This window comes from Lycorma delicatula, chromosome 12 (genome assembly GCF_047948215.1).
Source record: "Lycorma delicatula isolate Av1 chromosome 12, ASM4794821v1, whole genome shotgun sequence".
Taxonomy (NCBI): Eukaryota; Metazoa; Arthropoda; class Insecta; order Hemiptera; family Fulgoridae; genus Lycorma; species Lycorma delicatula.
In genome coordinates this window covers 3874162-3888549 of record NC_134466.1, presented here as the reverse complement: position 1 = coordinate 3888549, position 14388 = coordinate 3874162, and the positions used below count along the sequence as shown (strand labels likewise).

The following is a 14388-nucleotide window of genomic DNA, read 5'->3' as shown; positions in this document are numbered from 1 at the left end:
ATGGAAAATGTGCTAATACATAAGATTTTACATAGCAGTATTTTTTTTATATTTCTTGATCTCAACAAAAAAATATATTTTGGGATTGAAAAATTCCAGAAGGATTTATTTTGCCTGATCTATCTTTTTCTTGATTCTGGATGAACCGATTTGATATATGATACCTGTATGCGGGTGATTGATGCGATTTAATTTTGGTCACAGTCAAAATGTAGATATTTCGGCTCTTGTATGTCAAAGTTTTATCGAAAGGATAGCTGAATTTTTCTCATAATTTAATCCCGTTAGATAACTAAGTTGCTCTTTTGTCAAACATGAGGGCAAAAAGCATTTTCTTTTTGCCATTTTCTGTACTAAAAGTATCACTTTGATTATGTATTTGGGAATTTCATTCAGAAGTAGAGATAAAAGCACAATTTTTTTTGTATTTCTTCAGTTGTTTTTCTTGATATCTGACTGGATTAATCAATTTTTTGAAATTTTGTTTGATGACTTCTGAATACATGTCAGATGCCGTTTAATGTATGTCGGTTACAGTCGGTAAAAAGGTTGGAGAGTTAAGGACTATATCTTAGAATTTTACATAAAAAGTTTGAAGTAATTTTTTTTACATAATTTTCATTCTTACATCCTTAAAGTTACACTTAATCTTCCTTCTAATTATTAATCGGTTGAGGGTAGAGCTTTCAGTAGCCATAGTTACATAGATGGGGAAGTACAGCCGAGCAGTTATAGCAAGGCGCTTGTATAAGGTAGTAGATATACGGCTGTAAGTTGAGGAAAAAGCCCCTTGTTACAACGGGTCTGCTATACTTTTTTTGTTGGTTTTTTAAAATGCATTTTACTGTTATTTATTCATTACACTGTTTGCAGTCCACAGCTATCTGAATAGTGATCTATTAATGTTTTTTTTTTTTTTTGTTTTTTCTATTTAGGTATTTTTATATAACATTACTGAGAGAGCCAATTAGTAGGTATTTATCAGAATTTAGACATGTACAACGAGGTGCTACTTGGCGTAATTCAAGACATTGGTGTGGCGGGCGAGTCGCAACTGAACAAGAATTGCCGCATTGCTATAATGGTAATTCTTGGGAAGGCGTCACATTAGATCAGTTTGCTGCGTGCCCTTTCAATTTGGCTGCTAATCGGTGAGTTGTGTTGTTATTTCCTCCATTATTTATTAAACTTTTTTTTTTCTTAATTTAACACAGTTCATTGTTTTCAGTTGTCAGACTCTAATTTTGTGTTTATAATGATTTAAAAATTTTGTTTGTTATTATTTTTAGATAATGTTGGATTTTGAATGAATATGCGTATTGATTGAGTTAATAACATTATGTGTAAGATTTATTTAAAGTTTTCATTGAATTAGTATAATTTGAGGTGACCCATCGGGTTGGTCTAGTGGTTAACGCGTCTTCCCAAATCAGCTGATTTGGAAAGTCGGGAGTTACAGCGTTCAAGTCCTAGTAAAGCCAGTTATTTTTACACGGATTTGAATACTAGATCGTGGATACCGGTGTTCTTTGGTGGTTGGGTTTCAATTAACCACACATCTCAGGAACGGTCGAACTGAGAATGTACAAGACTACACTTCATTTACACTCATACATATCATCCTCATTCATCCTCTGAAGAATTATCTAAACGGTAGTTACCGGAGGCTAAACAGGAAAAAGAGAGAGAGTATAATTTGAGGTAGTATTGAGTATTGGAAAGTTCCCAGACTAAACCCTAAAATTACTAATTTGCTTACATTTTTGGTACTTAACGCCACCGCAGTTTATGTTGACTTCATGTACTGTATCAAAATAACCCAACTAAATATAACCTACGCTCGCTTTGCTTGCTAACCTCTTGTAATTAACATTAAATATACATAATATATACAACTTACGGTACTTAACATATTAATGCCACCGCAGCTACAGCTTTATTTAAAAACAAAGTAGTTAATTGGATTTCGGTGGATTAACATTAATTGGATTTCGGTGCTATAATGTTAATAAGTTGTATATATTATGCATATTTAATGTTGTAAGAGGTTAGCGAGTGTAGGTTATATTTATTTAGGTTATTTTGATATACATACGATTTAACACGAAGTACGATTTAGATATACACGAAGTCAACATAACCTGCGGCGGCGTTAATACGTAGGTACCAATTTTGTTTTTTTTTTTTTTACAAATAGTCATTATACCCCTCAAAGTAATCTTCCTGGAAACATTTACATTAATTTCAGTCAGGTTTTTCCACCTCTCTAAAGCATCACCTCAAAATCTCTTTTTTAGAGAAATCGTTTATCATTCATTACCTGTGAATATTTCTTTTATGCCATCTATGGTATCAAAGTGGTGGCCTTTCCCCTTTAATCTAACTCTGAGGAAAAAAAATAGGCACAAGGAACTCTACCCCTCTCTGTGATCCTAACCTTGTGTTTTTTTTTCTTATATATAACAAATTTGTCATTTTAAGAGAGGTATGTGTGGCTGTATTTTAATGCGATTCAGTTTTTCCAACAATTCCAATCCTTTTTGGCGCATCTCGCTTAATGTACTTCAAATCATTATAATAATTATGAAGATTTATCATTACACACCAAAAAAAAATTGTCTATGGACTTAGATGTTGAAGAACATGACAAGCATGTATTTTACTTTTGATCCTTCCCCTTCTTCAGGCTTAGTGATTGTCAGCTCTTCGACTGTTTGTTTCTGCGTCATTTTTCTTTGTAACCAAACTTTCATTTCCTGGCCAAGCAGCTTTTGATCAAGTAACAAGAACTGAAAGACAGATTTTGCTGCAAGACAACAAATATTTAAATTTTCAGTTAATATTTCTGGGCAAGTCCCATAACCAATTCCATCTGTCACATAATTTATGGATCATTGCGGGCGGTAGTCCTAATGGATGGTCTTTGAAATCTTTTCTTTTTTTTTCACTCTTTCTGGTGTTTCGTTTGTGGATGGTATCTTAGGATAATCATTCAAAAATCTGTTTTCATTCTAATGAATCTTCTTTAAAAGCCTCATTAAGCATCTCAAGAGTCTCAGTAACTTCTACATTTAAAGGCCTCTCATTTATTCATTAAATTTTATGGAGGGTATTGTTAAAATTTATCGCCGATCACATAGGGGAGTAATAATAAAACAAGGTTATAAAAAATTGTATGTCTATACTGAGCATGTCCACATTATGATGCCATTCAAACTATAGAATAGGCTTGGAAGTATAATGGCTTCCAGTGTTCTGTACAGTATACAGTTGCCATGAGTACTATCCAGGAAGATTCCAATATCATGCTTGTACATTTCCTTGCAAAATACTCTTTAAAATCTAAAAGTGATTACAATTAAGAAAAACCATGAATATTTGTGAGAAGGCCACAAACCTATTTTAGGAAGATATTTCATTAGAAGTCAGTAAAAGGCATTATTATTAATACTAATCCTCATCCTGCATAAATACTTACCATTATTTTTTCTTGTACGTGGTAGATTAATACGGTTTAAAATTGAAAGCCATTTTATTGTTATGGTACATACATATGTCTGTAATCTTGCATATTCCCTAATTAAGTTAAATTGGTTTTGATGTTGGGAGATTTACACCAAATAGCACGGCATTGTTCTGCAGGAGTACAGAAGTAAAAAAAAAAACATTAGCAGAGGGACCCAATGTAGATACTGGTCGCTCTGAATGGTATTTTTCTTGAGGTTGCAGGTTTCAGACAATTACACAGAAGTTCTCGGTATCTAAAAGTTCTCAGATTGAGTAATGTTGTCAATTTTGGAAAATTTTAATATGTACTCTTGATTTTTTGATGTAATAATGCTATGTAGAACCAGTAATATCATAAATCTGCTGCAAACTGTGCTTCTTATGAAGGAATTTTTAATAAAAAAAATTGTATGTTTACTACTTTGGTCATTGAAGATAAGTATTTTGTAGATGTTATGGTTTATTGATAAATGATTTAAAAAAAAAAAAAAAAATTATAAGCTTCTGAATCATTTTAATAAAATTATCATTTTCCTAAGCCAAGTATGTCCGGATTAAATTTTATTTCTTCATTAATTATAATTTAATTTATTTTTATGTGTATCATATAATGTGTATGTACATCGTATCTATTATGGATTTACAAAGGGTTTATTGATAAGTCTGCACAAAATCTAAGAAGATAGTTTCTTTTAGAAAAGTTCAACGTAATCTCCTTTCAAGTCTATACATTTAGTCTACTTTTTATTCCCATCCTTATCATATGATTTATAAAGTCTTCAAAATAGACAGATGTGTTCAGCAACTCTTTCATCTCTTTCCAGCAGGTTCATGTTTAGAAACAAGTAATAGTTTGAAGGTGCTAATTCTGTTGAGTAGGTGAAGTTACGATAGAATTTTTTTGTGTAATTTGAACAATTCTTGCTGTTATCGCAGATGAGTGAGCCGGTGTGCATTGTCTCAGTAAAAAAGAACCGTCAAATGCGATTGGCTTTTCCTTTATCTCCTCATTTATTTACATGATTCAGCAAAGATGTATAATTTGCTCAGTTTTTCTTCCCCCTTCTCCAGAAAGTTGATAAAGATTATAGCACAAACATCACAAAAGACAGTAGCCTGCATCTTTTCCACTATTGGAATGATTTTTTTCTTTGCATGAATTCCCCGGCTCCAACTTTTTGTTTTATTGTTCCTCGGTTTTAGGTTTTTAGTAGTGTATCTAAGTTTTGTCAACTGTTATAAAATTTTGCAAAAATTCCTCTCAATTACATTGCAAAATTGAAACAGCTGGCTGTTTCAATGTAATCTTGCTTAAAAATGTTTACTTGTTCTTGTTTTTAATCGATTGTGAACAAACATGATGGCATCCACTCTGTGGAAAGTTTTTACATTCATAAATATTTTTGTAATATTTTATGCATCAGTTCATTTGATATTATCTAAGTGAGCTCGCCCGCTTTCAATTTTTTATCCTCCATTACTACATTATGGATTTTTTTCAATATTCTCTGCGGTTGTGATTTCAATAGGCTATTCAGAATGTTCAACATTGTTCTCATGTGATTATTCCAAAAATAACCAAATCGCTTGTAAACTGTTCTAATCGTGAAACTGAAAAACCCATGTTATTTATCTGGCTCACCTTTAGTTTTCTATGCAATTTTTGCCTTTTAAAAACTGATGTTTGGTTACTACCCAACCATTTTTCACAAATCACAATACTTCATTTACTCAAATGACTACCAACAACAAAATTATGACTGCATCTGATTAAAATTTGGCGTATGCTCCTAGCAGATTTGCAAGAAACTAAAGAATGAGATCAATGATCTACTGTGAGCATCATCTCTAGATTTGGCGTGGGCTTATCAATACTTCTTGTACCTTTAATTAAGATAAATTTTGCATCCCCTGTAGAGTGCAAAATTTGTTTTTAAACATTTTTTCAAAAAGTAACAATTGATGCTGTTTAAAATTGAGTTTTTCTAAAAAAAAAAAAAACTGATATACCGTTGAATATGTATTGCTACTTCAAATATCTAAGATGCATCAACATGTGAAATATTTTTGATAATATTTATAAACATATTTATCGTTGCGTTTCAGACAAACAAGAATGTTGGCTGACCTAGCGTTAGTTGGTTGCTACAATTTATCGTACATGAATCCAACTGAAAGAAATAGAGTTATGTTAGCCAGTGCTAAAAGAAATCTCGCTTCTATGGCTTTTTTTGCTTTGACTGAACATCAAAAGGTAAATTTCAATTTCACCGTATTTGTGAATTTTCTTTTTTATTTAATATAAAATCGGATCTGTGAATTTGTATAGCTTGTAATACATATTAGTATTAGCTTGTATCTATACAGGGTGTTTGTTTCATGACGAATGTCAGGGACATGTAAAAAAAGTTTTATAAACACGAGTCTGGTTTATCGTATAAACATATTCTATTTTTAAGTTACAGCTGGCTAGAAATTGCACTGATTTCTGGTCCAAAAATAAAATGCAGCCATTGGAAAGTAAATTAATGGATCGATTTAGTTTCATATGGTATTAACTTGAAAATTGAATAAAACAGGTCCCAAAACTCTGTAGTAATTTTTTAGAAAATTGTTTAAAAAAGGATCGATATCGCAAGTATAATTTTTAATAGGTGTTCAGTAGCTTTGTTTATGGTTCCCACGTGCAGAAAAAGTCAGGAATTTTTAAAAAAATCAGGAAATATGGCAAATAATATCAGAGAATTGTATTTTCAGAGGTGGCTTTTCCATTAACAAATCTCTTGTGGCAAATTTACACGAAGAGACAATAAGTTATCGACGAAACGTTTTTGTGCGATTGTAGATGCTGGGGGCAAGTAGAATGTTTTCATTATAGAAAATTTGCTCGCTGCAGTGAGAAACTCTAGAAGATAATATGAAGAATGTCTTATAGAAAAACGAAAAAACTTCTCTCGAGAAGAACAAAATAGATCCTTGAAAAGGAAAATGCAAGCAGAAATTAAAAAAACTGGTGGAAGAAATGAAAAAGTTGAGAGCTACAATTGTGGTGGAAGAAGAACAGATACCTGCCAAAATTAAACTTTTAGAAAAGAACAAACCATTAGAAACCTAAAAATATTGAAGAAAAGTTGCCCTATGTTTTTTTCGTACGTAATACATATGTGATGAGATCTCATATTATTATTATTATTTTTTTATTTAATATATGTTAGAGTAATAATGTCAAAATATTTTTCAAGTAGATGTTAATAATGTTTGTTTTCTGTATAAAATAAGGTATTATGTTGTAGTTTTTCTTATTTGTGTTACTTTTACTTCTTGTGATTTTCATTAAGTTGTGATCACACATATAGTCTTTGTTAAATTGAAATCTGTGTATATTAGCATTTTTATGTAAACCAAATTATTAAATATCAGTTTTTTATTTAATTTGCTAAGTGTAATGTAGGTTAGTTTTGTGAAAAAGTATTAAGCAATCTTAGGTGCGAGTCAGTTATTTTTAAAAATTGCTTTAGTTAATTTTTATTTGTTATCTGCATTATTTGTAATTAATATGATGTTCATTTTTATGCAAGAAATTTATTAATTATTGTTTTTTTGGACTTTGCAATGTATTTACTTAAAAATTATATCACAAAACTTTTTTTTTGTCTTCAGTCATTTGACTGGTTTGATGCAGCTCTCCAAGATTTCTTATCTAGTGGTAGTCGTTTCATTTCGGTATACCCCCTACACCCTACATCCCTAACAATTTGTTTTACATATTCCAAACGTGGCCTGCCTACACAATTTTTCCCTTCTACCTGTCCTTCCAATATTAAAGCGACTATTCCAGGATGCCTTAGTATGTGGCCTATAAGTCTGTCTCTTCTTTTAACTATATTTTTCCAAACGCTTCTTTCTTCATCTATTTGCCGCAACATCACTTCATTTGTCACTTTATCCACCCATCTAATTTTTAACATTCTCTTATAGCACCGCATTTCAAAAGCTTCTAATCTTTTCTTTTCAGGTACTTCGATCGTCCAAGTTTCACTTCCATATAAAGAGACGCTTTAAACATATACTTTCAAAAATCTTTTCCTGACATTTAAATTAATTTTTGATGTAAAAAAATTATAATTCTGACTGAAGGTTCATTTCGCCTTTGCTATTCGGCATTTTATATCGCTCCTGCTTCGTCCAACTTTAGTAATTCTACTTCCCAAATAACAATATTCTTCTACCTCCATAATCTTTTCTTCTCCTGTTTTCACATTCAGTGGCCCATCTATGTTATTTCTACTACATTTCATTACTTTTGTTTTGTTCTTGTTTATTTTCATGCGGCATTTCTTGCATAAGATTTGATCCGTTCCGTTCATTGTTTCTTCTAAATCCTTTTTATTCTCGGCTAGAATTACTATATCATCAGCAAATGGTAGCATCTTTAACTTTTCACCTTGTACTGTTACTCGGAATCTAAATTGCTCTTTAACATCATTAACTGCTAGTTCCCCAAGTAAAGATTGAAAAGTAACAAGGATAGGGAACATCCTTGTCGGATGCCATTTCTTATTACGGCTTCTTTCTTATGTTCTTCAATTATTACTGTTGCTATTTGGTTCCTGTAAATTTTAGCAAAACATAGCCTAATTTTAATTGTATATTGTAAAAAAATAATTAAAAAATAAACTTTAAAAATGAATGTAATAATAAATAATAAAAAAAAAGTGAGTTTGGCAACTATTGTGATGGTGGAGGCTGGAAAAAAATATACATATATATTTTGCAGGAGCATAACATTAAGAGAGTCAGGAAATTTTTACTAAATTGATCAGTAAAACCCAGGAAAAACAAATCTTAAAATTCAGTGGGAACCCTGGTGTTAAGTTGCCAATAATCTAATAAAATTTGTTGAGAATTTAATTCTAAAAAATCTATTTTGAGTAATATTGACTGAACACAAAGAAGATTTTAAGAAATTTGACCTAATTAAAAATAAAACTGACTTAAATGTGACCAAAAATTGCTGCATTATAATTTTTAATAAGATTTCAGGATTGGAAAATATCTAGAAACAGAATCATTTTTATTAAAAATAAATAAAAAGAAAAATAAGATTATAGTTTAATAACATTATTTAAATTTTATTGTATTGTATTTTGAAAATTATTTATGTGGGGTGTTTAAATATAGTAGTGGTTTTGAAAAAATAAATTGAGGAAATTAAAATCGGGAGATATTGTGTAAACAGTGAAGATTGACTTTTTAAATGACTATTATAATAGTCAATTTGTAGTACATTTTAGCGAAAATATGTTGGTATCTGATTGACTCCCTTCATAGTCTTATGCTTCCCTCTTGTGAAAAAATTACAGTATATTAAAGAATTTATTAGATTCTGACAAAAAAAAACCGTTACGATTGGATATTTTTTATGCCTGTAACAAAAAAAAAATTGAAACTGTACAAAAATTACAATAATTTAATTGCAGAATTTTATTTGCGCATTTCTACCGTGTTTTTTATTAGTGAATTTTTTTTTTTTTGCTTTGTGTTTATGAAACATAGTTTGCTGATTTTAAAAATAACACTTTCAAGCAAATCAGTTGAAAATTGGGCAAAATATGATGAAAAACCCGTTGATGAATAACACAGTTAGTAATATATGTTAGTATAAGTGAAAGTAGATTCAGAATAGTACGTTTTATAAAAATCCCCACCACTGAAATAGGTATTCAGATTGACAAAAAACAATTTTTATTGTATGGTGTTATTCATTACGAATCGTTATGCGTTACATGTTTATCGATATCAGTTGTCAGAAAAAATATTTATAGACCTCAAGTAAAAGTGACGTATTTATGACCACAAATTCCTTATTTTTTTTGTGTGTGCCCTATATCATAATTTATTATGTGTTTCAATACATCCATATGTTGCTAATATAATAAGCTATTTTTGAAATAATAAATAAATCAGTAATCCTCATAGCAATTATAATACACAAGTCACAGACACACACACAAGCACATTTCTGAGAAAAAAATGGTCATATTCTTTCTAGTCTAAATAAAACATTTTACATTGTAAACGTCGTTCAAATTGTGTAATAAAACCGATTCCTTTGCGAATATAAAAGAAAATAACCGACTTAGATGTCATATAAAATGATTTTGTAACAGCGTTTTAAAACTGACGCCGTACATAGCCAGTTTAATGGATACATGATCTGAAAAGGTTAATTACTACAAGAGTATGGCTTTGAGTTTAGAAATTGCAAAAAAGAAAAAAAAAATGTTTACCCCCACAACTTCTTGGGGCTTGTATTCATGACAAAATATGATCAGAAAGCGTCTTAACTACCTAAGAAGGTATTAAAATGTTTGAAAAATTTACCTACGCTGTGAGTAAATGTTTGAACTATACTAACATTCTTAAGATCATAAAATAAAATGTATTTTACTTCCCCTTTGATCAATTTTGATCAAAATTGAATGGCATCAATGCCCTGTACTCATAAGTCATTGCTATAAATTTTTTTTTTTATAAATCGGTACAGTCTTTAAATAATAATAAAAATACAGGTTCTACACATAAAATATATGTTCTTCTGGAATTTTTCAATACAAAAATTGTGTTTTTTGGTAGAGGAATTGGTCAAGACATGCAAAATTTCATCAAATTAGTATAATCTCTGGGTTATGCAGTATAATGCTGATTAGCCTATGCAGTTTAACTATATAGATGGGGAACTAAAAAATGAACTGAACTACAATTGAATAGTAATTATATCAGATGATTTCTACCGACTGTAAAACCAAATTTTCCCACCTGTTACAGAGTGTTATGGAATTCAAATATGTATGCAGGCGAAACTGATTTTAGCCCACTGTGTTTTATATATATATATATATATATATCAACATATTGACCACTGTGTTAATAAAATTTTATATGTAATATAAACCACAAGAACACAATAATTAGATAAATTAAACTTACCATATTAATTTCCAATTACTGGTTTTTATGGTATCCAGGTGCAATTTGATATTAAATCTTTAGTTGGTATTAAATCTATATTATTACATTAAAATATATGCTTTTAATAATTTATTTTAATAAAACTAAAAATTAAAAACTGGTTATTGAAAATTAATATGATGGTACATTTACTTTATCTAATTACTGTGTTTTGGTGGTTTATATTTCTATAATATTAAACAAATATATGTATTTAGATTATATTAAATAAAGTATCTAGTACAGAATATTGAGATAAGACATTTGTTACCTTAATTTTTCATGAAAGTACTTTCTCAGGATTGTGCATTCTCAATCATGATTGAAATAATTCCGTTATTGCTTAATAAAAATACTAAGATAATCAAAATAGTGTATTAATTTCAAGAAGTGTTGCTATCTGTTGCACCTTTTATAAGACCATCTCCCTCAAACATCTCTGGTGGTTTATCAAATTGAAATTTTGTTTGTATTTATATATTTAATATTTTTCTAATATATTTAATTTTATGAGGTGCGTGAGAAAAGTAATGAGACTGCCTTTTTACTTACCAAAGTTTTTATTTTTTCAAACAACAATATTATCCCTATCAAAGTAGTTCCCTTGGGCAGCTATACACCGGCGGACTCGTTCCCACTCCTGGTAGCAGCGCTGGAAGGCTTCAACCGGTAGGGCTTTTAACTGGTCGGTCACAGTCTTTTGAATGTTCTCCATTGTTCCAAAATGACATTATTTTAAGATATGTTTCAATTTCGGGACAAGGAAAAGTCACAAGGACTCAAATCAGGTGAATTAGGGGGGTTGAGGAACAATAGGAATACGTTTTGAGGTCAAAATTTCCTGGTGGTAGTGGCCGTGTGACATGGGGTATTGTCATGATGAAGCATCGACTTGTTTGCAATGTCTAGGCTCATGCAAATCACTTTTCCTGAGCTTTTCAAGGACACCTTTGTAAAACACTTCGTTGACAATTTGTCCTGAAGGGATAATTCTTTATACACCATACCCCATACTGTCAAAAAAGCAAATCGACACGGTTTTGATGTTTGATTTGCTCATTCGACATTTTTTCAGTCGAGGATATGACGGATTGTGCCGCTATTCACTTTGTCACTTTCTTTCAGGATCGTACTCAAATATCCAGGATTCATCACCTGTGTGTGATCACACGATTGAAGAATTCTTGGTCGTTGTCGATCCTCTCAAGAAGATCAATGCACACGTTTCTTTGATCGTCCTTCTGTTCTGTTGTGAGGTTTTTCAGCACCAATTTCTCACAAACCTTTCACATGTCCAAATCGTCTGTCAAAATTTAATTAATATATTTAGCTTCATATTATTCCTCTGAATTGTTAAATAATATTTAAATGCTATTAAATAAACTACTTAGTGTAGAAAATAATGAGATAAGAGTATTTAAATTTTAAGAACAGTAAAATTATTTAATAAATATCACAAAACATATAGAGGTTAAAATTAGAAATGAAAAATAACTACCTTATAGCCAATATATAAGACACAAAAGGGTGAAAAATTATACATTAATAATATCACTGAAAACATTACTAAAACATACAAAGAAATATTTAAACCGACCTAATATTAAAAAATATTAAACAGACCTAACCACATAATAAAATATTTAAAAAACAAATACACAAAACTAATAATAAAAAAAACAATCTGTATGAAATTTATAAAATTAAATTTAATGACTGTGATGGTATTTATATAGGAAAAACAAATGCGTCCATTAAAATTAATTTCTCTAACAATATAAAAATTATAAAAATCAGTATGGTGAAAGTGTTCAAATTTAACTGTTCGCTCATCATGCTTATTGTTAAACGATGGTCTGTTCTCACAAGAACCTAATAGGCTCAACGTTTTCGTCAGATTTTTAAGTCAAAGGTCTCCTTGAGCGAGGTTGATTTCAACGTGATCTCGGCCTTCTGAAAATGATTTGTGCCGACGGAAAACTTGTGCTCTTGATAAGTAATGTTCCTCATAGGCCTGTTTCAACTTTTCAAAGGTTACACTCGCAGATTCCCCAAGTTTAACACAAAACTTGATCGCACAACGTCGCTCTAAATTCCGATGCTCCATTTTCGTAACGCACAACAAAAACACAAATTCACTGATGACGCTGTCAAAAATGTGTTGGCTGAACGGAGTTGAAACACGTACTGAGCATGTGGAAGGGATGAACAAACCGGACTAGCACAGACCGATAGACACAGCATTGCCAGATCGCTCGCAGTGTTACCAATCTCATTACTTTTCTCACACACCTCGTATTAATTTCTAATACTTCTAAATTTGTATTAATATCAGTAATAGTGTGTTAATTGTTTATTAGATGGTTTGCCATATTATTAGGTAAACCTAATTTATTATTTTTATAATTTCTATATTGTTAAAAAAATGTAATTTTAATGGACGCATTTGTTTTTCCTATATAAATACCATCACAGTCATTATATTTAATTTTATAAATTTCATACAGATGTTTTTTAAATATTTTATTATGTAGTTAGGTCTGTATGCTGGTTTAAATATTTCTTTGTATGTATTAGTAATGTTTTCAATGATATTATTAATGTATAATTTTTCACCCTTTTGTGTCTTATTATATATTGGCTAAAAAGTAGTTATTTTGTTTTGATAGTACTTTAATAATATTTGTAAGAAAAACTATCATTTCTAATTTTAACCTCTATATATTTTTTGTGATATTTATTACATAATTTAACTGTTCTTAAAGTTTAAGTCAAAATATGTCTTATCTCAATATTTTCTACCCTAAGTAGTTTATTTAATAGCATTTAAATATTATTTAACAATTCAGAGGAATAATATGAATCTAAAAAGGTGTTTTGTAATTCAAAAAATTTTGTTCAAATGCTGTATATTAAATAAAACATTTGTGTATGTTTATATTTAGGTTGGTCAGTATGTATTCGAAGAGACATTTAATTTAAGATTTGCTGTTCCATTTGCACAACATAATGCTACATTATCCAGTATTACTTTATCTACGCTGCGTCCAGATCAAATAGAAACTATACAGCGATTAAATGCGTTGGATATTGAATTATATGATTTCGCTTTAAAACTTATGAACAGGTATTTTACGTTTTATTATTTATATTACCGTTAGTAGTGGTTATAGCATAACTATTTTTTACCATTTAAATTATGGTTCCCATAACTTCTCTTTTTTTTAAGAATTATAAGGCATTTATTGTTTGGAAAGAATTTTCCAAACAAGGTCAGAAAATCCAGATTTTTTTTGGATTTTGGCTTTTTTTGGAATAAAAAGGGGAGGTGCACTAGATGTTACAGCAGTCCGGAGTCCAAAATTTCAACATCCTATGGCTAATTGTGTTTTTAAGTTATTCGAGATATATGTATGTATGTACATACATATACGTACAGACATCACACTGAAACTAGTCAAAATGAATATTTCCGTTGAAATCTCGAAACCTAAATTTTTCCCCATCACAATACTTCCTTTACTTTGTGCAAGGAAGTAAAACATGCTTCAAATATTTACCTGGTTGGATCAAGGGAAACCTTGTTAACAGATCACAAAATAACACACAACTAATCGTTTAAAATGTGAATACATTAAATAATATTAAGGTAAATACTTGAAAATACTAATTGTAAAAAAATAGTTCCCAATTCAGAAGATGTTAATGAAAACTATTTGAGCACATACATACATACACAGTAAAGGGATACAGAAAATGCAGGTTTTTAAATAAAATTTTTAATGAATGTTGTTCACAAATTTGTTGATAAATTTAGTTTTGTTTGTTAACGAAAATTCTTGTTTTATTTTAAATAAATTGGTAGGAAGA

General features: G+C 30.0%; 1 protein-coding gene across 1 annotated transcript in view; it reads left to right on the top strand.

Annotated features, from left to right (window-relative positions):
• Hs6st (heparan sulfate 6-O-sulfotransferase) overlaps nt 1-14388 on the top strand; it is a 120107-nt gene that overhangs the window by 39947 nt on the left and 65772 nt on the right. Inside the window, exons 2-4 of the mRNA XM_075380020.1 lie at nt 936-1151; nt 5614-5761; nt 13464-13645. Of these exons, the coding sequence (XP_075236135.1) occupies nt 936-1151; nt 5614-5761; nt 13464-13645 (546 nt within the window). The remainder of the gene's footprint in view (nt 1-935; nt 1152-5613; nt 5762-13463; nt 13646-14388) is intronic.